We start from the raw sequence: 24470 nt of genomic DNA, 5'->3' as shown, positions 1-24470 counted from the left end.
ATCCCCTACCCCACATCCATGAACTTATTTCCACTCTATCTGGAGCATCGGTATTCTCCACACTGGATTTAACTAGTGCATACCATCAGGTATTGTTACACGAAGAATCAAAATTCCTAACAACCTTCATCACGCCGGAAGGCATGTTTCAATATTGCCGCATGCCTTTCGGCTTAGCTAGTGCAGCCTCTGTGTTCCAAAGGCTGATGAAAACTGTGCTAGAGGGTTGTTTGGGTGCAATTGCATTTCAGGATGATATCCTCATTTATGGTAAGAATCATGAGGAGCACAATGCCAATCTAGAGAAAGTTCTCAAGTCTGTTCAAGAAAAAGGTTTAACACTGAAATTATCTAAATGCAAGTTCAGACAGAGCAAAGTAGAATATCTTGGTCATGAGATTTCTTCGGAGGGTATTAAACCTTAGTTCAACCATATACAGAGTATCTTAAAAGCTCCAGCACCGTCAAATAAGGAACAGTTAGTCTCCTTCTTAGGTTTAACTGAATTCTATAGCAAGTTTGTTCAGAATTATGCCTCCAAAGTACACTCCTTAAGGTCTTTACTAAAGAAAGATGTAAAATTCAGCTGGTGCAAAGACCAGCAGTTTGCTTTTGACACTATGAAACAAGAAGTAGCTAATGCTCCGTTCCTCAAACCTTTTAACCTGGGTAAAGAATGCATAGTATGTGTGGATGCAAGCAATACTGGTTTGGGTGCTGTTTTAATCCAGAAAAATGAAGGTGTAGAATATGTAGTTTCTTACGCTTCCAGGACACTGCGTGGTGCTGAATATAATTATTCTACCATAGAAAAGGAACTCCTGGCTTGTACCTGGGCTTGTGAGCATTTCAGACAGTTCATTTGGGGTACCTGTTTTCGATTAAGAACCGACCACAAGCCCTTAATACACATGTTAGCAGCTGGTGGTGGAAGAACTTTAACCGCGCGTTTGGCCCGTTTGGCTGCCAAACTTCAAGAGTTCCAGTGCATTGTAGAATATATTCCTGGTCGCTTAAACGTACATGCCGACTGCATGTCCAGGTTACCCCTTGTCAATTCTATTTGGCCTCATTTTTCTGACTCTGACTCTGATGTGGTTTTTAACATTGATGACGTAAATGAATGCAACAGTACAGGTTTATCTACTGGCATTTCTGAGGCTGCTTGGAGAGAAGCAATGTGTAACGACACCTGTTTATCTGGTGTTGTAGATTATTTACAGTATGGTTGGCCTCAAGAAAGGCACTTATCTGGTGACATTCTATCTTTCTTTAAAGTTAAGGATGAACTTATGTTTAACCAGGGTTTTGTGTCTCGCAGCGACAAAATTGTCCCTCCCTCCTCCCTAAGAGAAAAAATTGTTTCAATGGCACATGAGGGTCATATGGGCATGTCCAGTACCAAAAGACGTATCTGTGAATTCTACTGGTGGCCTGGCATTGACCGGATGGTTGATAGGTGGGTAAGTTCCTGCTCTCCGTGTGCCAATAGCGACAAAACTGTAAAACCTTTGTCTACTGATATTTCTCCCATCGAGTTTGTCGACTGTCCCTGGAAGAAACTAGGCATTGATATTGTTGGACCTCTTTCTTTGTCTCCGAACAAAGAAGTTTTTGCTTTAGTCCTAATCGACTACTTTTCCAAATGGCCTGAGCTCAAGATTGTTGACAAGATTGGCTCTACACAGGTTGTCCAATTTCTAGACGAAGTCTTTTGTAGAGAAGGTATTCCAGCCGAGATCGTGTCTGATAATGGTCCGCAGTTCGTCAGTAAGGAGTTTGAGTCTTTTCTTCAGAGATGTGACATAGTCCACAAAAGAGTGTCCAATTATAATCCCCAGGCCAATGGCCAGACAGAACGCTTTAACAGGGTTATCAAGGAGTCTATCCAGTTGGCAGTTAAGAGTAACCTTGATTGGAAGAAAACCTTATGTGCTACTCTTTTATCCTATCGTACCTCCCCTAACTCTGTTACAGGTCTTTCTCCTTTTGAGATGCTTAAAGGTAGGAAACCTGGTTCGAAACTTCTTCCCTGGTGGATGAAAGTTAAATTTCCTGTTGGTTCTTCCTTTGACCGTGATGAAGTTAGGGATAGAGTGTTGAGATATCAAGAGAAAATGAAAAGCTGTGCCTTGTCTTCTGGCAATTGCAGTAAGAAAATCAGTGTCGGTGATTTTGTTCGTGTCAAGTTTGGCAGATCTGTTGGGAACAGGTGGAACAAATGGTCTGATCCTTGCAAAGTTATTGAAATTTTCTCCAAAGCTGTTCGCGTTGAAGGGGGGAAAGTGTGGAATTTCAGGAGAATCTCTCTGTGTAGGAACCCGAATCTCTTGTCGTCTCCTCCACCCATCAATCCCATTCTGGAGGATCCTGCACCTTATTCTCCCATGGTTGACACTTTCATACCGGAGTGTCAGAATACAAGTGTGTCTGTTCCTGTGAGCAACATTTCCTCTCAGTGTGTTCCCTCCACATCTGTTCCTGTTACACCTGTCAATGAGAGTTATGTTCCTCCTTCTCCCATTGCTAGCAATGTTGACAATTCCTGTGTTCAAGCGAATGTACCTGTACCTCCAGGTCCTACTACTCATGGGAATAACCTTCCTGAATCTGGTCCCAGGAAAAGTTCTCGTGTTAAACAAATTCCTGTAAAGTTACTTGATTATTGTTGTTGAATTTTATCTTCCCCCTCATCCCTTGTTTCATTTCCTCTGGCCCTCTTTTTTTTTTTGTTTTTTTTTTCTTTCAAAGGGGGAAGGTGTGTAGTAATCCATGTAATTCATGTTCTGCATTCTCTGTTAGAATTGTTATCTTACATTTCCACTGTAACATTCTATGCACTGATGAGCCATTCTCTACTGGGCTCCTGCTGAAGGTGGCTGTTCAAGCTGTCTGTCCCAATAAAGCTGCAGACTTCTACTTGGCTTCTTGGGTCTATTTACTACAATAATACTTCAAATAAACCCACTTGATTTATTCTTTCAACATTAGATGTACTTTCAGAATGACCACAGACACCTGAGGCGTTTTAAGGGTTTTTATATAGCAATTTAAAGTGACAAAATTATGAGACAGATGCTGATAAAAACATCAATAAGCAGAATCAAAAAGATAAAGTAGCTATGTAAGAGGGATAACACCATTTAGGGCAAATAGAGTTTTCTAAAGGGTATGGGTAACAGGGAACATGCTATTCAGTTTAGACTTAAACTAGGGACGGAAAGTTCAAACCACATCAGTCAGTGAATTTCTATAGCCTATATGTAATTCAGCCCTAATCTTATTCTATCTAGCTAAAGTCTTATTGCATCTCTAAGGTTCACCACACATTAATAAATCAAAAGAACAGTGTCAAATACATCCTAAAGGAGAGGGGGAAAATTGGAACATACTAATAAACAATTTGCAAATGCATCAGAGGAGAGAACAGAGCAAAAATCATGTGCATAGAGGCTTTATTAAGAGCAGGAAGGAAGGGATAGAATGACGGACACCCACAGGTAATATTTACCTAAGACGAGAATGAAGACTAACCCTGGCCACGGGTCAGTTTCGGGTTGGGACGAGGACAAGGACCCTCAAGGATTTAGGATGCCAGTAAGTGAGCAGGTAGCAGCTCACGGAAACCAGGACAGGATACCCCTCAGGTTTTGGGTCAGGACTGGGCTCACCAAAGGGCACGACCAATCCCCACAGCTTCGGATGCAACGCCTGCGTTACCCCCTCACTGCACGGAATCCGCCAATAACCCCGATTGGGTTCTCAAATCTCCCAGCAAAGTGCTTCGCCAGCACTTAGGACTATTTCCACCCCTTGGAGCTTTGTGGAAAATTCGGACAGAGCGCTCCGCAGCTCTCTGTATCAATCACCTATAGAGTCGTGGGGTCGGTGACAGGTCTGCTACTCGGACAAGTCGGACAATTTCTCCCTAACTAACTAGGCTAGTTATACCCTTCTGGGGTTCCCAGACCACCCACAAATGTTGCAAATGACAGGGTCCCATCTTACGATTGGTCAGGAGAGGTGATTAGGTCACTATTACCTCCTAAATTCTACGTTCTCATAATGAATATTTAATTTTTAATACCCGCCCCCTGCGTTCATGTTCCCAGGCATAGGAATATGGAAAAAAACAATGGGTGTATACAGTAGTTAGAAACATTGTATCATAGTCAAGGTGGATGTCAGCATCTTCTCCCAGGACCTAGGTAGGTTCCCAGGCGCATCTTGCTTCAGGAGCCAGCTGGCTGAGATTTGCTTCTGCTCAGTGTGGGTTTTCCCTCATCACGTGACAGGGTCGGAACGAGTTTCAAGATGGAGTCGGACTCCCATACCCAGGCCCATTTATGCGTGGTACATGAAAAGTAAGCGAAAACAAATTAATAACACGGCAAAATAGAATACACTGTACACCATGATCATCTACTCTGTACCCCTTACTTCATAATAACTATAGCGATTAATGATTAGTGCGAAAATAGATAGAAATGCGAAGCAGTATAGGCAAGCAAGGAGCATGGTTAGAACAAGCGGGCAGGTCAGCTACAATGCGCATGAGCAGACTTCTCCCTCCAAATCTGCGAGTGCGTCACATCACATGGGTATGACCGACGCATGCGCAGACTAAATTTCTGCGAATCGGCCATTTTATAGTATGCGAGCGGTGTTACTGTTAGTAAACACATAGGCAAGCATCTCTGGGACACCCGCGTGTACTGGAAAAGTGGAATATTAATGACGAACAGGGTTGTTTAGTACTATTACACGTTTATTCGAGGTTCATGTGTAGAGCAGGTCGCCTTAGGTGCAAACTTCCACTCCATCACTTCGAGGTATCAAAGATCAAAATGAGTTCACAGTAGCCACGCCTGAATCCAAAGGTGGGTTCTTAGAGGACCTCCCGGACGGCAGTTGTAGGCCGGCCTTAAGATTCGTCAATTGACCCTTGTTCCAAGTGGAGCCAGTTAGTCTTTTTAGGAGGGGGCAGGTGGGCATGCCATTTTCAGACCATCAACCCACCAAAGGCATTTAACCTCATTCTGGCACCAGGGACAATTGAAGCAGAGGGAATCCGCGTTGGCCAACTTAGTCAAATATAATGGAGACAGCAGTGTGGTGATATTGTATGGGATAAACTGGTGGATATACATGACTTGTTGAAGCAGCAAATGCCCAAAAAATGGAGTCTGCAAAGACCTGGGAGTGGCATGAGTCTCAGGGATGTTCGGTGAGTTGAAAAATATTCAAACAACTCTTCTTCCTTAAGTGCCTTACGTTGGTTCAATAAATGTGCTCTATGGTTTCATTGGATACGTACACAAAACGCTTGCTGAAGTATTGTTTTGATAGGTTTGTTTTCAGAATGTAATAGCAACCACAGAATGTTTTAACATTTTTAAATATGCAAAAGTAGTCAGCAGTTAGTTTATTGGCTGTTGGGGGTTGGGACTCTTGTTTTTAGCGAGTGGTCTTTCTTACATGGTAAAATGTACATTAGTCTTATGAAGCGGCCCAGGTAACTGAAAAGATTTGTGGGTTAGGAAGTGGTTTGTTGACTGAGACTCTGCTAAGGTTTGCTGAGGTCAGACTGCGGATAAGAAGATGACGCTCTTGGAGTCGGACGGGTAAGGCGTGAAGAGGGGGTGCTGTTCTGTGTGTGATTAAATGCCACAAATCAGAGCCGAAGAGGATTTCCCTGTTCCTCACAGGCCTGGAGAAGGTTTGGAGGTGTCCAAGGAAAGCACGAAAAGCAGTAGAAACAGGGCTTGGAAGAGCTCCTGGAGACCTACTTACCTTCACACCTCCTTTTTTGATCCTTCAGGACACAGAGGCATCTGAATTCATGTAGAAATGTTTCTCTGGGACCCTGAGACACAGAAATATTTGCCTGAAATTGGAAGCCCCCTCACAACTCCTCGATCCACTACACCTACATTGTAAATCATGTAGGCAGCAGGGAGCCGGTGCATGCCACAGGTGCCCATGGGAGCTGAGGAGCTCGAGCAGGGAGAGGGGAGCTCTATCTGGGATAAGATAATGTCCCCAAACGGCTGCCATGGCTATCTCAGTGCCATGGCTAGGCCGCCAAGGCACAGCTCCAGGGAGTAGATTCAAGGTGTGGTTTACGCACAATCGATCTCTCAATCAAGGTTTGTAGAGCACACTGCTCACCCGTGAGGGTCTCAAGGCACTGAGGAAGAGGGTGTGAGCAGCTCCGTTGGTCATTCGAAGAGCCAGGTCTTAAGGTTCTTTCTGAACTGCAGTAGTGTCGGGCTTCGTCGGAGGTGAAGGGGAAGTTCTTTCCAGGTCTTGGCTGCGAGGTTGGAGAAGAATCTACCACCTGCTCTGGGCCTGTAGAAACAAGGGATGGTGGCTAGGGTGAGGTCGGCTGAGTGGAGGTTTTTCTTGGGGGTGTGGAAGGAGATTTGTTCGTTGAGGTATTGGGGTCTCGTGTTGTGGAGGGCTTTGTAGGCATGTGTGAGCAGTTTGAAGGTTAATCTTCTTTCGACGGGGAGCCAGTGGAGGTCACGGAGGTGTTGGGTGATGTGGTCATGTCTTGGGATGTCGAGGATAAGTCTGGCTGCGGCGTACTGGACGGTCTGGAGTTTGCGGAAGAGTTTTTTGTTTCCGGAGTAGCCAGCGTTTCCATAGTCCAACTTGTTGGTGATGAGTGCGTGAGTTACGGTTTTCTTTGAGTCGGGTGGATCCACTTGAAAGTCTTGCAAAGTATGCGGAGGGTGTTGAAGCTTGTGGAGGATACGGCGTTGATCTGGCGATTCATGGTGAATAAAGAGTTGAGTATGGTGCTGAGGTTGCGTGCTTCGTCCGTTGGGGTGGGTAGGTTTCCAAAGGCTACCAGGTGTTGTCCCGGTGAAAGAGAGCGGTGAGATGGGCCTGAAGTTCTTGAGATCTGTCGGGTCTGCAGAGAGGTTCTTTAGGAGGGGGTTGACTCCGGCGCATTTCCAGTAATTGGGAAATGTGGCGTCTTGAGGGAGCAGTTAATAGTTCAGCGTAGCTTCGGTGCAATAGCAGCCCTGTGGAAGAGGTGCGGTGGGCTGGGGTCAATAGAAGCTCTGCAGTGGATGCTCTTCATTGTCTTTAAGGTGTCTTCTGTGGGGAGAGGGGTCCAGGTGAGTAGGGTATGTTGATTGGCGTCGCAGGGGGAGGGAGTTGAGGCGGTGCCGTGGTCTTGGTCGTCAAAGTTGTCATAGAGCATCTTGATCTAGAGGTGTAAGAAGGAGCTGAGTTTGTTGCAGAGGTCTTGGGAGGGACGTTGGTGGTCTGGCAAATTCTTGTATGATGGTGATGAGTTCCTTGGAATTGTGGGCATTGGAAAGGATTCTGTCTTGGATTAAGTTTCTCTTTGTTGATTTGATGAGTTGGTGGTGTGCCATGATGGCTGCTTTGTAGGCGGATTGTGCTTCTAGGGTTTTGTTGTTTCTCAACGTCTTCTTCAGTCATCGGCAGGAGCGCTTGGATTCTCAGAGGTCCATGGTAAATCAGTTGGCTTTCTTGTTGTGTCGTTTTGTGGTGTTCTGGGGGGAGGCGAGAGTGTTGGCGCAGTTGGCAATCCATTGGTGGAGGTTGCTTGCCGCTGTGTTGGCATTTGTCATAGTTGGAGGTAGGTGAGCACTGAGGTGAGGTGTTCTTCTGAGACTTTGTTCCAGCTTCTGCATGGGAGCGGAGCGTGACCTTCTGTGCAGTGGGTTCGTGAAGGAGAAATGGATGAAATGGTGGTCTGTCAAGAGCAGTTCCGTGGTGTGGCTGAAGTGAATGTTGTTTCCTCTGGCGAAGATGGGGTTGAGTGTGTGTCCTGCTGTGTGGGTGGGGGTGGAGACACGTTGCTACAGTCCTATGATGGTGAGGATCTCCAGGAGGGCGGTGGTGTTGGGATTGCTGTGGTTGTTTAGGTGGAAGTTCAGGTCTCCAAGAAGTATGTAGTCCATAGAGGCGAAGGTCTGGGGTGCGATGTGGTCTGTCATGACGTTGGTGAAGGGGGTGCAGGGTCCGGGAGGCCTTCAGGCGAGTGTTCCACTGAATTTCGTTCTGGGGTTGGGCTGGATCTGGAAGTGGATGTGTTCCATGAGGGGTGAGGCGTCGTCTGAGTTGGTTGTTGTGAGTCAGAGGGAGCTTTTGGGGGTGATGGCGAGGCCTCCTCCTGGGAGTTTGGGGCGGTCTTTCCTCAGGATCTTGTGTCCGTCAGGGATGGCGATTGCGATGTCAGGTGCAGAGCTGGCAATGGTCCAGGTTTCTGTTAGGAATGTGACGTTGGGCGAGTGGGTGTTGAGGAGGTCCCAGATTTCTACAGCATGTCTGAGCAGGGAGTGTATGTTGAGGAGGATGCTGTTCAGTGGCTTGTGTGCAGTGGGGTCCTGTGAGTTGGGGGTGGCTGCCTGGGTCCGGAGGTGGATGAAGGTGCGGCAGCAGTGTTGGCAGGAGATCGGGCCCTGGGTGTTGTTCGGCATCGAGGGCTGGCAGTTGTTTTTGCGTCCGGGGTGGAGTGTGTGGAGAGTGCTGGGGTCGTAGCGGTGGGGGGTTGTGAGACCAGAGTCCCTGGCGCTGGTTGCGGTCGGGTCATGGACAATGCCTTTGGCGCGGCATGCCCGCCATTTAGTAGGGGTCAGGGGAGGGCGGTCAGCTAGGAGGTGGGAGCGACAGGCTGGGGCGGGCAGCAGCAGCGGGTAGCGCGGGAAGCTGGAGTGGGGAGATGAGAACGAGGCAGAATAGAAATAAATGAAAAGAGGCAAAAGAATAAAAAGACAAAGAGAGAAAAGCAGAAAAAAGGCAAAGAGACAAAAGACACAGAACAGAGTGGAATAGCAGAAGAGCAGGGTGCTCTTCGACTAGACCACCAGGGATGAGGCGCAGGCAGGAGTCTGCGGGTTGAGGAGGGCCTCGAACACCTACCTGAAGCTCAAGCTTGCGCTACAGGCAGAGCCTTAATGGTGGAGCTGCACAGGGGAGTGAGGTGACTCTGACCAGGAGGTCAGAGGCCTTGCTCTCCTTCACTGGGAGACTGAAAGGTGCGAGTGCACCCAAGAATCCAGCAATTGCGTTCTTCATCGCAGGGTAAAGACTGAGCCTGTGACCGGGAAGTGTTACTGGAGAGGTCTTTGAATGTTACATCTCTTTTCCATGAGTATGTTTGTATGGCAAGTGTGTGTCTCTGTGTTTGAATCTGTGTACACCTGTCACTCTCTGTGTATGTATGACCCTCTCTACATCTTCTTCTGTGGGTCCTTGTATTTCTCCCTTCGTGTGTACACTTCAGAATCTATAATTGTCCGTGTTTGTGTTTGCAAGGGTACGATGTGTGAGTGTGTTCGTTGCTTTCTCTCTACCTGTGTGTTTTTTACGCAACACAGCTGTCAGTTATCCATGCTTTGCAGTCTCTGGCCTCAGTGGCCCTGTGTGTGTACATTTGTGTGCATAGCCAGTGCTTAATTTGAGCTGGTGGTTTTCCGGTGCTTAGCACTGGCACTTAATTGTCAACACTGGCACTTATGACAGCCTGCCACATGGTAGCCCTGTCTGTCTAATTTAGAAATTAGCACAATAATAGTTGTTTATTAATTCTATACAAAGTAAAATGACTTATACCTGCCACCCAAGCCATTCTTGTGGCTTTGGTGCCTTGAATGGTATGAATTGTCACACTTGTAGCAGTGTGATAGCTAATGGTTGTGTTGGTACTGTCATTGGCAGCGCTGGCAGGGGTGCATCGGAGATGCACACTGCAGTCATCTCTGACGAGGGCCCTGGCACTTACTTCATTCTTTTTCTTCAAATTAAGCACTGCATAAATCTGTTCCTGTATTGTTCCTCTGTGTATCTGTGTGTACCGTCTGTCTGTGTGTGTACCACGGTCTCTAGTTGTGGCGTTGTTTTCTTGTGTGCGGGAGAGTCAGCGTGTAAATCGTGGTCTGTGTGCTTGCACCGTGTGTTTGCCTGTTGCGTGTCACGCAGCCCTGCAGCAGCCCGCCCTGTGTCCAGAGCTCCAGCCGCCTCGAGCCTCCCTCGGTGTCACGATGAGCAGCAGCCTTTGAACAGGAAGACACAGAGTCCCACACCCCAGGGAGCGCCCAAAATAGCCCTAAACCGAGAGCGGAGAGTCAGGAAGAGCCGAGCCCTGAGACGCAGAGCAGCACTGCCAGTACCGAGCCTGCCTCTGTGAGGGGGGAGCTGTGCCGCGTCTGTACCACAGGAGGGGGCGGGGGCAGGCTGGACCCCTGGCTTCCCTGTCTAGATGGATGGTTCATCCCTGTCTTGAAAGTTCCTGCTTGGGGGGGGGGGGGGGGGGGGGGAATTAAAGGCTGAACCCCTGGCTTTCCTGGCTGTAGGGTTCCTCATGCCCAAGTGGCACAGAATACACAGCTCTTATCAATTTATGATATGTGTTAATTATATTGCTTTCTGATAAGGGCTTCTAACTAACCCTGCACTGGAATACACACAACGCGCCTCACACTGTGTTAGTGTACCTGCTCTGAAACCGGGGACCTATCCTACATTTACTGACATTTGCTGTGACAGACGTTGAAAAACCGAGACTGTGTCTGCAAATCCGAGATGCCCTGTCAGGGCTTAGCTCCAGGGTGTGTTTGGGGAACGATTCCCCACTAATAAATGAATTCTGCTGTGTTTATTTGGGTCCAGGGGCTTCCAGTCGGGCAGGCAGTGTCTGTGGTCGAGTTTCCTCTCGGATTAGCAGCCCTCATAGCACAGATACATGTCTCTATGAAATGTTGCTGAGCTTGTAAACACCCGCCCGCCTCATCTCTCTTACACAAAACAGGCCAAGAATAAACAAAGGACTTAATGGCCCTTATGTGGAGCACTGAAGTTTTTTAATGTAATACTATTTTCATCCATTTTGCCATTTCAGTGGCAGTGATGGTTGGGAAATCTCTGTTCCACACCACCCAAATCTAACTGACTAAGCAACGCCCCTGTGCCCAGCCATACTACTGGGAGGGACAAGCCACTTGGGCCCTGCTTCCATGCATGCGTACGTTTCATGCTTGGAAGGGGAGGGATGCTTGGGCCCTCGCTTCCCTACATCTCTATGGTTTCTAACTGGGAGGTACATGCTGCGTGGGCCCTGTCTTTCCTGCATCTCTATGGTTTCTACTTTGCTGCTTGGCCCTGTCTTCCCTGCACCTCTATAGTTTGTAAATGGGAGGGACAGTCTGCTTGGGCCCTGACTCTATGGTTTGTACTTGGGAAGGAGAGTTTGCTTGGGCCTGGTTTCCCTGATTCTCTATGGTTTGTACTTGGGAGGGACACGCTACTCGGGCCATGTCTCTATGGTTGGTATTCGGGAGGGAGGGGTTGCTTTGGCCCTGGTTTCCCTGCATCTCTATGGTTTGTATTTGTGAGAGACAAGCTGCTTGGGCCCCGTCTCTATGGTTTGTACTTTGCTTCTTCAGCCCTGTCTTTCTTGCACCTCTATGGTTTGTACTTTGGATGGACAGAATGCTTGGGCCCTGGTTTCCCGCATTCTCTATGGTTTGTACTTGGGAGGGACAGACTGCTTTGGCCCTGGTTTCCCTGAATCTCTATGGTTTGCACTTGGGAGGGACAGGCTGCTTGGGCCCCGTCTATATGGTTTGTACTAGGGAGGGAGAGGCTGCTTGGGCCCTGGTTTCCCTGCATCTCTATGGTTTGTACTTGGGAGGTACAGGCTGCTTGGGCTCAGGATTCTCTGCACCTCTATGGTTTGTACTTTGGAGGGACAGGATGCTTGGGCCCTGGTTTCCCGCATTTTCTAGGGTTTGTACTTGGGATGGGGCAGACTGCTTGAGCCCTGGTTTCCCGTATTCTCTATGGTTTGTACTTGGGAGGGAGAAGCTGCTTGGGACCTGGTTTCCCTGCATATCTATGGTTTGTACTTGGGACGGATAGGCTGCTTTGGTCCAGGATTCTCTGTATCTCCATGTTTTGTACTTTGCTTCTTCAGCCCTGTCTTCCTTGCACCTCTATGGTTTGTACTTGGGAGGGACAGGATGCTTGGGCCCTGGTTTCCTGCATTCTCTAGGGTTTGTACTTGGGAGGGGCAGACTGCTTGGGCCCTGGTTTCCCGCATTCTCTAGGGTTTGTACTTGGGTGGGACAGGCTGCTTAGCCCCTGCCTTCCCTGTATATGTGTGGTTCACGATTGGGAGGGACAGGCTGCTTGGGCCCTGGATTCTCTGCATCTCTGTGGTTTGTACTTTGGAGGGACAGGATGCTTGGGCCCTGGTTTCCCGCATTCTCTATGGTTTGTACTTGGGAGGGACAGACTGCTTTGGCCCTGGTTTCCCTGCATCTCTATGGTTTGCCCTTGGGAGGGACAGGCTGCTTGGGCCCCGTCTATATGGTTTGTACTAGGGAGGGAGAAGCTGCTTGGGCCCTGGTTTCCCTGCATCTCTATGGTTTGTACTTGGGAGGTACAGGCTGCTTGGGCTCAGGATTCTCTGTATCTCCATGATTTGTACTTTGCTTCTTCAGCCCTGTCTTCCTTGCACCTCTATGGTTTGTACTTTGGAGGGACAGGATGCTTGGGCCCTGGTTTCCCGCATTTTCTAGGGTTTGTACTTGGGATGGGGCAGACTGCTTGGGCCCTGGTTTCCCGTATTCTCTATGGTTTGAACTTGGGAGGGACAGGCTGCTTGGGCCCCATCTCAATGGTTTGTACTTGGGAGGGAGAAGCTGCTTGGGACCTGGTTTCCCTGCATATCTATGGTTTGTACTTGGGGGGGATAGGCTGCTTTGGTCCAGGATTCTCTGTATCTCCATGGTTTGTACTTTGCTTCTTCAGCCCTGTCTTCCTTGCACCTCTATGGTTTGTACTTGGGAGGGACAGGATGCTTGGGCCCTGGTTTCCTGCATTCTCTAGGGTTTGTACTTGGGAGGGGCAGACTGCTTGGGCCCTGGTTTCCCGCATTCTCTAGGGTTTGTACTTGGGTGGGACAGGCTGCTTAGCCCCTGCCTTCCCTGTAAATGTGTGGTTCACGATTGGGAGGGACAGGCTGCTTGGGCCCTGGATTCTCTGCATCTCTGTGGTTTGTACTTTGGAGGGACAGGATGCTTGGGCCCTGGTTTCCCGCATTCTCTATGGTTTGTACTTGGGAGGGACAGACTGCTTTGGCCCTGGTTTCCCTGCATCTCTATGGTTTGCACTTGGGAGGGACAGGCTGCTTGGGCCCCGTCTATATGGTTTGTACTAGGGAGGGAGAGGCTGCTTGGGCCCTGGTTTCCCTGCATCTCTATGGTTTGTACTTGGGAGGTACAGGCTGCTTGGGCTCAGGATTCTCTGTATCTCCATGATTTGTACTTTGCTTCTTCAGCCCTGTCTTCCTTGCACCTCTATGGTTTGTACTTTGGAGGGACAGGATGCTTGGGCCCTGGTTTCCCGGATTTTCTCGGGTTTGTACTTGGGATGGGGCAGACTGCTTGGGCCCTGGTTTCCCGTATTCCCTATGGTTTGTACTTGGGAGGGACAGGCTGCTTGGGCCCCATCTCAATGGTTTGTACTTGGGAGGGAGAAGCTGCTTGGGACCTGGTTTCCCTGCATATCTATGGTTTGTACTTGGGAGGGATAGGCTGCTTTGGTCCAGGATTCTCTGTATCTCCATGGTTTGTACTTTGCTTCTTCAGCCCTGTCTTCCTTGCACCTCTATGGTTTGTACTTGGGAGGGACAGGATGCTTGGGCCCTGGTTTCCCGCATTCTCTAGGGTTTGTACTTGGGAGGGGCAGACTGCTTGGGCCCTGGTTTCCCGCATTCTCTAGGGTTTGTACTTGGGTGGGACAGGCTGCTTAGCCCCTGCCTTCCCTGTATATGTGTGGTTCACGATTGGGAGGGACAGGCTGCTTGGGCCCTGGATTCTCTGCATCTCTGTGGTTTGTACTTTGATGCTTGGGCCCTGTCTTCCCTGCACCTCTACGGGTTGTACTTGGGGGGGACAGGCTGCCTAGGCCCTGTCTCTATGGTATGTACTTGGGAGGGACAGGCTGCTTGGGCCCGGTCTCTATGGTTTGCACTTGGGAGGGAGAGGCTACTTGAGGCCTCGTTTCTCTTCATCTCTATGGTTTAAAATTGGGAGGGACAGGCTACTAGGGCCCAGCATTCCCTTATATGTGTGGTTCATGCTTGGGAGGGGCGGGCTGCTTGGCCCTAGGTTTCTGTATCTCTATTGTTTGTTCTTGGGAGGGCAGGCAGATTGGACCCTGGCTTCCCAGTATCAATTTCGACATGCTTAAGAGGGACGTGGCTGTAGAGGAGCTTGTTTGGGATGAGCAGGCAGTTTGGACCTTGGATCCCCTGTATATATGAGGGCGAGCCTGGGCCCTGAATTCCTTGTGTAGTAGCATGCTTTGAAACGACAGGCTGAATGGGCTCTAAATTCTTTAAATAGCTGCAGGCTTGAGCACAGCAAAGAAAATGTTGATTGTGGGAGAACAGGTGCCTCGCCCCTTGCTCCAGCTCAGGCATAAAGTGAAAGCAGGGCATCCTGTGCAGTGTAGCAAGCAGGGATTCTATTTGTTGAGAACCATGTATGGTGGTGGTGGGTGGGGGTGAGGAGGAGATTGTGGATGGAGCAGCACAGCTGATATATGCGGCCTTTCTCCCGCCATGTTCAGGTCCTCACCCAATTTCCCACCCTACCGCACTGCTCTTCCTGGCGCCCACCCTGTCATTATTTCCCATGCCCTGTTTCCCCCTGTCTCTGCTGATGGACTTTCTGCTTGTCTGTTTCCAGGTACGGGAAGATCGTCTCCACAAAGGCCATACTAGACAAGACGACCAATAAATGCAAAGGTGGGTGATGACATCAGTCTTTTCTGACGCTCCGCTGTGCCCCACTGTGATGACCTCATCAGCAAGCGCCCAGTGTCCATTTGCATCGTTCTTCCTTCTGCTCCTTGTCACTATCCCTTCAACTCCTGCAGTCTCTTTGAGTCTCTAATTCTCTGGTTCATCTTCTGTTTCCTTTGAATGCTGTTCATCACCCACTACCACCTCTTTGCTCCTTTCCCATTTGGCATCATCATTGCCAAGCATGTCTTTATTTCATGGCACGTCTGCACGTGTTCCCATCAAGGGGCCTAGAGCAATAACTGGCTCACACAGAGTCTCGTGGGAGAGTAGAAACTCAGAGGGAATAGTGCCACTGAATGCTCGCTGTGTTACTTTGTGCGCTTTAACATCCTCAGTTTAAGTTTCAAAATCAAAGGGGGCTTTACATGACATTTTCGATTTTTGGAATATTTAAACTACACAATTCCACTATCCGACCTTTTTCCCTTCACTAATTGCTCCCCCATAATATCTGGAGGGAGGAGCATGGGGAAAACTGGGCCCAAACTCAATTTGTGTGCACCTCGGAATGTGAAATCAGACCCTAGCTTTATTGCGCTTAATTTCGTATTTAAAGACTCTCAATGGGCTACTACCTAAACAAAGGTGACCTTGAAGTACAGCGTTAGAACACTGCTCACAACAATGACACTGTAGGAAAAAGAATTATGGGGCAACAATTATTTTTACCTTGCAACCAGGAACTCTGGATCATCAGTGCATTTCCTGTCCTCTGGTATAAGGTCCTCGATCTCTGGGATGACACTCTCCCTGACGAAAAAACAAGTTACTTATCTCCTGTAAGACCAATCTAGCCGCAGATTCCTTACCTTAGAAATTTTCCAGTTCTCTGATCGGATCCGGAAGATTTATCCTGAGCAGTTCCCTGCACGTCAGTAGGTGGCGTGGATCGGCTCTGCATCCGTTATCGGTGTCATCCACCCCAGAGGTGACGCTAAGGTACCTATATAGGCGCCACCCAGATGCTCTGATGTCAGTTTCTTTTCACGACTTTCCGCGCCAGAAGTTTGGAACCATGAAGAACACTGACCACTAGTGTGTCAAAACTAGGGCTCTCAAAGGGGTCATCCTTTCGCAGAGCGGGGAGGATGGATAGGTCGGAAAGGAATCTGTGGCTAGATATAGTCTCTACCAGATAAGTTGTTACTGAAGGTACGTAACTTGTTCATCTGATAGAGACTTCAAGCTGCAGATTCCTTACTTTATAATAGATACTCAAGCAATACCATGCCCGGAGGATGGTCTGCGAACTAATTTCAGATGACAAAGTGCCCATCCCTGTGGACCTGACTGTCCAGGCAGTAGTGTTTTGTAAACGTGTGCAGAGACACCCACATTGCAGCCTGGCAAATGTCCAGGACCGGAACTCTGCGTGCTAACGCAGTGATCTCAGCTTTAGCTCTGGTGGAATGAGACCTCAAGCCTTCAGGAGGTTGCTTCTTGGCCAATGCGTAGCAGATATGGAGATGGTCCGCTCCTGCACTGCCCGACCTATCTTTGTACCAACATACCCCACAAAGAGTTGTTCGTCCACCCAGAACTCTTTTGTTAATTCAAGGTAGAATAACAATGCTCTTTTTGAGTCCAGACAGTGGAGTCACTCCTCTTCCTTAGAGGGGTGTGGCGGAGGAAAAAAGTAGGCAAGGTGATGGATTGGGTTGCTTGAAAAGGAGTGACTACCTTCGGCAGAAAGGAGGCCTGAGTGCGAAGCACTACTTTGTCAGGATAGACTCAATCAATCAATCAATCAATCATGATTTATAAAGCGCAGCTAATCATTTGATAGGGTACTCCGGCGCGTTTGCAGGTCCCAGAGACTTATTTGAACAGCCAGGTCTTGAGGGCCATTCGAAATTCTGAAAGGGAGGTGATGGTCCTGAGTTGTGAGGGGAGTTTGTTGCAGGTCTTTTCTGCGATTTGGGAGATGCGGTACAAAAGGGGGTGGTGATGGACGGAGCATCTGAATCAATCAAACACTCACACCCAGTCAAAAGATCTGGGTTTAATCCATCACCGTTCTTTAGCCCACTCTGCCACCCCAGTTCAGACACGGCTATATGCAAATCAGTCTGACCCTGTGCCTCATGGGAACAGTGCAGCCCGAACTGCCAAGCCATATCTTCCCTGGACCGGAAACAAGCTTCCGAGGACCGGTTTCTGGCATTCCAGCCGACTTCAGCCCGGCTTGCTTGAATCCAGTGGCAAAGTGAGCAAGGGACTCACGTCTGAGCATACCCTGCCACACTTATGGCGGCCAAAAACCGGTACAAAAGGGGGTGGTGATGGACGGAGCATCTGAATCAATCAAACACTCACACCCAGTCAAAAGATCTAGGTTTAATCCAACACCGTTCTTTAGCCCACTCTGCCACCCCAGTTCAGACATGGCTATATGCAAATCAGTCTGACCCTGTGCCTCATGGGAACAGTCCAGCCCGAACTGCCAAGCCATGTCTTCCCTGGACCGGAAACAAGCTTCCGAGGACCGATTTCTGGCATTCCAGCCGTCTTCAGCCCGGCTTGCTTGAATCCAGTGGCAAAGTGAGCAAGGGGCTCACGTCTGAGCATACCCTGCCACACTTATGGCAGCCAAAAGCGGTACAAAAGGGGGTGGTGATTGACGGAGCATCTGAATCAATCAAACACTCACACCCAGTCAAAAGATCTGGGTTTAATCCATCACCGTTCTTTAGCCCACTCTGCCACCCCAGTTCAGACATGGCTATATGCAAATCAGTCTGACCCTGTGCCTCATGGGAACAGTCTAGCCCGAACTGCCAAGCCATGTCTTCCCTGGACCGGAAACAAGCTTCCGAGGACCGTTTTCTGGCATTCCAGCCGTCTTCAGCCTGGCTTGCTAGAATCCAGTGGCAAAGTGAGCAAGGGACTCACGTCTGAGCATACCCTGCCACGCTTATGGCGGCCAAAAGCGGTACAAAAGGGGGTGGTGATGGACGGAGCATCCAAATCAATCAAACACTCACACCCAGTCAACAGATCTGGGTTTAATCCATCACTGTTCTTTAGCCCACTCTGCCACCCCAGTTCAGACATGGCTGTATGCAAATCAGTCTGACCCTGTGCCTCATGGGAACAGTCCAGCCCGAACTGCCAAGCCATGCCTTCTCTGGACCGGAAACAAGCTTCCGAGGACCGGTTTCTGGCATTTCAGCCGTCTTCATCCCGGCTTGCTTGAATCCAGTGGCAAAGCAAGCAAAGAAGGGACCCCCGTATCGGTGCACACCCTTGGCCACTTAGAGCATGACATCAAACACACAAAAGGTGATGGGAGGAATCCTGGTAGAAAGTCTAAACTACTGATGATCAATCAAGCACATCTTGTTTTACCACTGCTACTCTAGACCGAGGCCTGCCTTAAAAGCAGATAAGTAGCGACCCTGATCCTCATGTGAACAGTCCATCCCAAACTGCCAGGCCATCTGGAGTTGTTTTCAGCGTGTTTATTCTATGACAGACCACATCTCATGGTGCTACTTTTGTTTGTTCAAAGCGGCTCCCATGATCTCACATAAATCAGCTGCCTTCCGCAGTAGTTGGTCTTCCATTTACACGAGTGAAAGTGCAGCATAACAGGTGTTCTCATAAGTATCCTGCACAAACTGGCCGCATTGACACAGTTGGACTTTTGGGTCACTCGTCGAGCGCATGCGCTTGTTGGTGAACTCTTAGTTAACAGAACTCTGTGGACCGGGAAACTCCCTTTCCACTAGCCAATTGCTTCAACCTAGTGCCCTCTTGTGGCCATGTGTGGTGGTGCTGTTAGTTACGCAGCTCTCTGCATTGGCTTTATTGTAGAATCTGCCTGACTCCACCCAACCTGGACAAACCCAGGGCCTTATTTATGAAGGACTTGCGCCGCCGGTGCGTCACTTTTTCCCATGTTAAAAGTGACGCACCGGCGGCGCAAGTCCTTCATAAATAAGGCCCCTTGAGCGTGAGAGGAGGACCTCTGGTTCTGGATCTCTCGTTGTCTTCATTCCCTGTCACTCAGTGTCTGGATTTTTTCCAAGAAGCTCGCTCTCCCCACTCACCTAGAGGGGCGCCTTTCCTCTTACAATCCTGGCTGTTTCTAATCATTACCACTGGACTTTAAACTTTCTTGTCATTCTCACACAGCGGCAGGAGGGCTGTACCAGTCCATCTTCAGCTGGACAGGCCCGCGCTTTGAGAAAAGAACAACTTTCCCCCAAATATTCAGGGAGGCTCATTTAATATTCTTAACTACAACCCTGGATTATTTTGGGTAAGGGTAAATTCCCGAGGTATTTTTAGAAATGGCTGAAAAGTAGTAATTTTGAATGGCAGAAAGTGCTGTCCTGAGGGCGCAGCGCGGGGTAAACAACTATGAATAACCACCCCCCCCCTCCCCCCCCCCCCCCCCCACACACACACACACTTTCCGAAAAGGAAGTCACCTGTGACCATAGATTTGCGTCTTGTTATGCTGTATATCTCGATCAGCACACTCTACTGCCATCTTATGTTGGGTTTGGACTATTGCAACTCGCATTTGTTTTCACTGCCTTTTGCTTTCGCTTTCAGACATGCGTTGAAAGACTTGTGTATTTTTCCTGAAACCTACAATGCACTGGGGACACAGACCCCTCCTCTGAGTCTTTTTTCAGCATCTGCTTAGGAGATGTTTCCTTTGGCACTGTTTACATAGGACGGAAGCAGGCAACTGGGTGGAAAGAGCTGGGGGTACTTGTGCTAACTATGAAATAGAAAGTGTACAATCACCAGTGACCTCCTTAGAAACTAGTTTTGAACTAAAGGAGACCCTGCAATCTAGTGCTTAGTGGGTGCGAGGGTTAATCCTAAATCAAACCAGAAGTCCTCATTTGTAAATTTGTATCTGTTCTTTCTACACAAGTGCCTACTCGTTTGTATATTTGTATCTGTTGCCTTTTTATTTCTACACACTTGCCTACTTGTTTTCCCCTACCTTTTTAAAAATGTATTTCAAATATTGGATTTATTTTATAACCTGTTTTCCTTATTTTACGTGTGCACCAGCCATTGCCTTTCTGCCTTGATTTTTTTTCTATTTTCTCTTTCTGTTTTTGAACCCCATGACTGTTTTAACTGTCTGACCCCTTTCCCTTCTGCCTAGCTCTCAACACTCGTTTCGTGGTATCGTCTTCTCTGTTTTCAGCTTCTTTTTTTGTCATTTGCCAGTACTCCTCCACTCTCCCAGCCGATGCAAATACTTTTTCCTCCTGAAGCGAAGTGACAGCTTCCAACTATTCTTTCTAGGACAGAAAGTAGAGTGCCAATCTGTAGTCGAAGAGTCCCGCCCTCCTTGTCCTTGCATCTGCTCTGGTCACCCACCCCTTTATTCTGCCTCTTTCTCTCTCTCTCGCTCTTTCCTTCTCCCTTCTTCTTTCTTTCTCCCTTCCTCTGTGGCTGCCTTATTGAGAGGCACATATGGAACTGGGACAGGGCACAGGGCTCCGACAAGGGTGGCTGGACAAAGGTAGGTTGAGGCATCAATCTGCTGCAGACGCCTGCCTGTGTGTGACCCGAAGAGGATAGGGTAAACAAAACCTCAGTTGGACCAGCTGAGCCTTTCATCCTTCCCAGGGTGGTAAAAAAGTGTCTCACAGGGATAGGCGCAGAAGCACGTAGGACCAGGATAGCTTGGTGAATTGCCCAAGGCCAAGTTGGGGATGTGCTCCACACCTGCCTCCTCTCAGCGCCCTTTCTTATATTTTTCAGGCTATGGATTTGTAGACTTCGACAGTCCAGCAGCTGCGCAGAAGGCGGTGACCTCTCTGAAGGCAACTGGTGTGCAGGCGCAGATGGCCAAGGTGAGTTTCTAGTTCTATGAGGACCAGAGGGGCAGAAGGAGGTTCTGCTGCATCTGGTGAGTGTGTGGGGATTTAGGAGTGAGGGTGGCTTTACAGCACCTCAGGATTGATAAAGGGAAGCTCGAATACAGCTGGTGAGTAGCAGGAACCCGGCTCCACCCGAGGTTTGGTGTGGGTGCAGACAACAGCTCAGTTGTGCACGAAGATTGAGGGTCTAAGGCGAAGGCCGATATTTCAGTATCTGCAAAAATAATTTAATGTCTTCTAAAAGGATGCTTTTGGCTGAAAAAGAGCTTGCGGTATGTGATGTATCAATGCTAGGATTTGAGGGGGAATTAAATATCCATTTGGTGCATTTATGTGCCTTTGTGTGCTCGTTCCTGTGTCCATAAAACACCCCTTCCAAGTCCAATACCAACATTTTTTTCAGGGATTTCACACTAGAATCAAGACAGACGTTATAAGTATCTAATTTTCAATCAGTAGTGGCCGTAACTAAGCACGGGTGGCAGGGTTGGGGGAGCGGAGAGTTGAATGAAAAAATAAAAAACACTTACCTGAATGCTGCCGGGTTCTGCCGCCTCTGCTTCATCTCCTCGTTGCAACAGGAAGCTCCCAGCATCCCAGAACCCCTGTCCAATCACAATGGACAAGAAACTTTACATCGCATTTTGCAGCGCTGCCATACCGGCGTAATTCGCTTTTGAATATCCAGTTTTTGTATTTATTTTGTTTAACTTGTATTTGCCCTGTTTTTAGTCTGCCTTCCCCTTCTGGCCACCTACCTGCACTTTAATTGTTGAGAACACCGCTGGTTGAGCGGGTCCGGTTCCCGGGGGTCTGCTTCAGCGCTCGCCATCTTGGGAGCGAAGGGGACAGTTTCGGACGCCATTATCGAGCGTTCTAGCGTTCAGGCGCTCTGGCAATTTGGGAAACGCCTACTTAAGGCGTCTGTATCTCCGGGGTGTGCCTGGACAAGAAACTTTACCTCGCATTTTGCGGCGCTGCCATACCGGCGTAATTCGCTTTTAAATTTTCCAATTTTTGTATTTATTTTGTTTAACTTGTATTTGCCCTGTTTTTAGTCTGCCTTCCCCTTCTGGCCACCTACCTGCACTTTAATTGTTGAGAACACCGCTGGTTGAGCGGGTCCAGTTCCCGGGGGCCGGCTTCAGCGCTCGCCATCTTGGGAGCAAAGGTGACACTTTCGGACGCCATTATCGAGCGTTCTAGCGTTCAGGCGCTCTGGCAATTTGGGAAACGCCTACTTAAGGCGTCTGTATCTCCGGGGTGTGCCTGGACAAGAAACTTTACATCGCATTTTGCAGCGCTGCCATACCGGCGTAATTCTCTTTTAAATATCCCGTTTTTGTATTTATTTAGTTTAACTTGTATTTGCCCTGTTTTTAGTCTGCCTTCCCCTTCTGGCCACCTACCTGCACTTTAATTGTTGAGAACACCGCTGGTTGAGAAGGTCCGGTTCCCGGGGGTCTTCTTCAGCGTTCGCCATCTTGGGAGCGAAGGGGACACTTTCGGATGCCATTATCGAGCGTTCTAGCGTTCAGGCGCTCTGGCAATTTGGGAAACGCCTACTTAAGGCGCTCTACACAACGCGCAGCGGTGAAGCGCAGTGGATGCGCCCTCGCTGCGCCTGAGTCGTGCCAGAGTCCTGCCCGTCTGCGCCCGTCCGTGCCAGTACGAGCCTTGGGGCTATAATGACTTCACCATCTCGTTCGGCAGTACGAGCTACACCCTGTGCAATATTATCATATTCCGGTGAGGCTTTGAGATCTTTTTGCTCTCCGATTTCTTCAGATTGCAATACCTGTTCTCTACCGACCCACAAATTTCAATGCGCCGGCTGTAAGTTCTACACTGTTAAAATGTCTTCTTGTAAGGCAATGAACCAGGTTCGAACGCGAGGCAGACGGAGGACAAAAAAAACTCCTTCTACACAGTCTACTCTCCAATTTTGGAGCATTAATTGTAGGTCTCTCCCAAAACATAAACTAGAGATCTTTGATTTTCTTGTTACTGAGCAGCCAGACGCCTTGTTTCTTACTGAAACTTGGCTCCACGAAAGTTCTGGCCATGATATTGCCGTCGCAGTCCCCAACAACTATGTTATGTTGAGGCAGGACAGAGCCTCCGGAAAGGGAGGGGGCATTGCTATTATTTTTAAGTCCTGTTATGTCTGCAAACTTGAGGCCTTTTCCCTGTCTGGATGCGAAGCGGCGCTTTTTAAACTTGCAATGAACCCACAATTCATAATGACTGGCCTCTTGATCTATCGCCCCCCTGGCAATGCCCACACATGGACATCCTCGCTTGCCGATACTATAGCTCCATTGCTTCTTAGGGCAGCAAATTTCACAATTCTTGGAGATCTAAATTTGCATCTTGAAGATCCCTTATGCTCTATCAGTAAGTGTTTTCTAACCGATTTAAAGGTCTTAACCTTATTGTGTGCAATTCGGGCTCTACTCACTCGGCTGGGCATATGTTGGATCCTATTCTTTCTAACCTTCCTCTTGATTGCTCTCAGAGTGCTTGCCCGCTCGAGTGGTCAGACCACCTTGCAGTCCACTTTGCTCTATCTAACATCAAGCAAATTGCTGAGAGTAGCCACGGGAAGGGCGAATTAATTCATCGGTGGGGTAAACTTGATGTTACGAAGTTTAACCAATATCTTTTTAACACCCGCCCTGAGAACAGCGACGTCCCACTTAGGGATTTGAATACTGCTGTATCATATTGGCTTACTAATGCGGTAAATACCGTCCTTCCCCCTACCCTGAAACTTTCTAGATCTCATTGCTGCCCGGCACCTTGGTTCACGGCCGATTTAAAGGCCTTATGAACTAATTGCAAGGCTCTTGAAAGAAAAGGGAGGCACTCCTACTCGGCTTCCTGAAAAACTGCCTATAAAGAAGCCTTGAAGGGATACCATTCCCAATGTAAAGCCATGAGAGCTGCGTACACTGTAAACACAGTGACACAAGCACAGAACTGCCCTCGCACCCTCTTTGCGGTTGTTAAAAAACTGACAGGAGCAGACACCATCCTGACTCCCCCGGCCCTGGAGGAAGCTCAGTGCAATGCTATTGCGGAATTCTTTATTGCCAAGGTTGAGCACATATATGAATCTATGAGTGCTCCCATGACAGTAAACGAACATCTACCGGGACCAACTGTCATGAAAGTACTCCTGCATCCAAAGGCAGTGGTAACTCACTGGCAACTGTTCGATGACACCTCATTTGCCTCCTGCCTGAACAGCGTAAGATCTGGCTCACCGCGTGATCCGGTACCTGCAAAGATCTTAAAGCTGCTGGATCTCGAATCCCGGTGAGTTCTCATTAGACTCTTGAATGCCTCCTTAAATGAGTCCCACGTGTTACCAGATTGGAAGCACGCAATGGTGGTCCCTCTCCTAAAAAAGGCCGGAGCTGATATGTCTAACCTCGCCTATTTCAGACCGATATCCCTGTTGCCCGTTCTATCTAAAGTGTTGGAGAGGCACGTAAACATTCAGCTTACCCATCTTGTGGAAAATCAGGACTTTTTACATCCTTCTCAGTCTGGCTTTCGTGCGCCTTATTCCACAGAGACTGGGCTACTCGGGGTAACGGAGAGGTTACGGCACGGTATCGATCGCGGGGAAACTTTTGCCCTCATCCTTTTGGATCTGAGTGCGGCGTTCGATACCGTGTCTCATTCCACCTTATTGAACTCTCTCCGGTCCCTGGGAGTAGATGGTCCCGAATTGGCCTGGATTG

At 48.6% G+C, this 24470-nt stretch overlaps 1 protein-coding gene across 5 annotated transcripts in view; it reads left to right on the top strand.

The window, feature by feature from the left end:
• Positions 1–24470, top strand: part of RBMS2 (RNA binding motif single stranded interacting protein 2) — a 285759-nt gene that overhangs the window by 179838 nt on the left and 81451 nt on the right. For all 5 annotated transcript variants that reach the window (XM_086959473.1, XM_086959490.1, XM_086959498.1 and 2 more), the window contains exons 3-4: positions 14742–14800; positions 20600–20691. In XM_086959473.1, the coding sequence (XP_086815599.1) occupies positions 14742–14800; positions 20600–20691 (151 nt within the window). The remainder of the gene's footprint in view (positions 1–14741; positions 14801–20599; positions 20692–24470) is intronic.

The sequence above is a fragment of the Lissotriton vulgaris genome, chromosome 1_1 (genome assembly GCF_964263255.1).
Source record: "Lissotriton vulgaris chromosome 1_1, aLisVul1.2, whole genome shotgun sequence".
Lineage (NCBI taxonomy): Eukaryota > Metazoa > Chordata > Amphibia > Caudata > Salamandridae > Lissotriton > Lissotriton vulgaris.
This window is presented reverse-complemented; position numbering and strand designations above follow the sequence as displayed.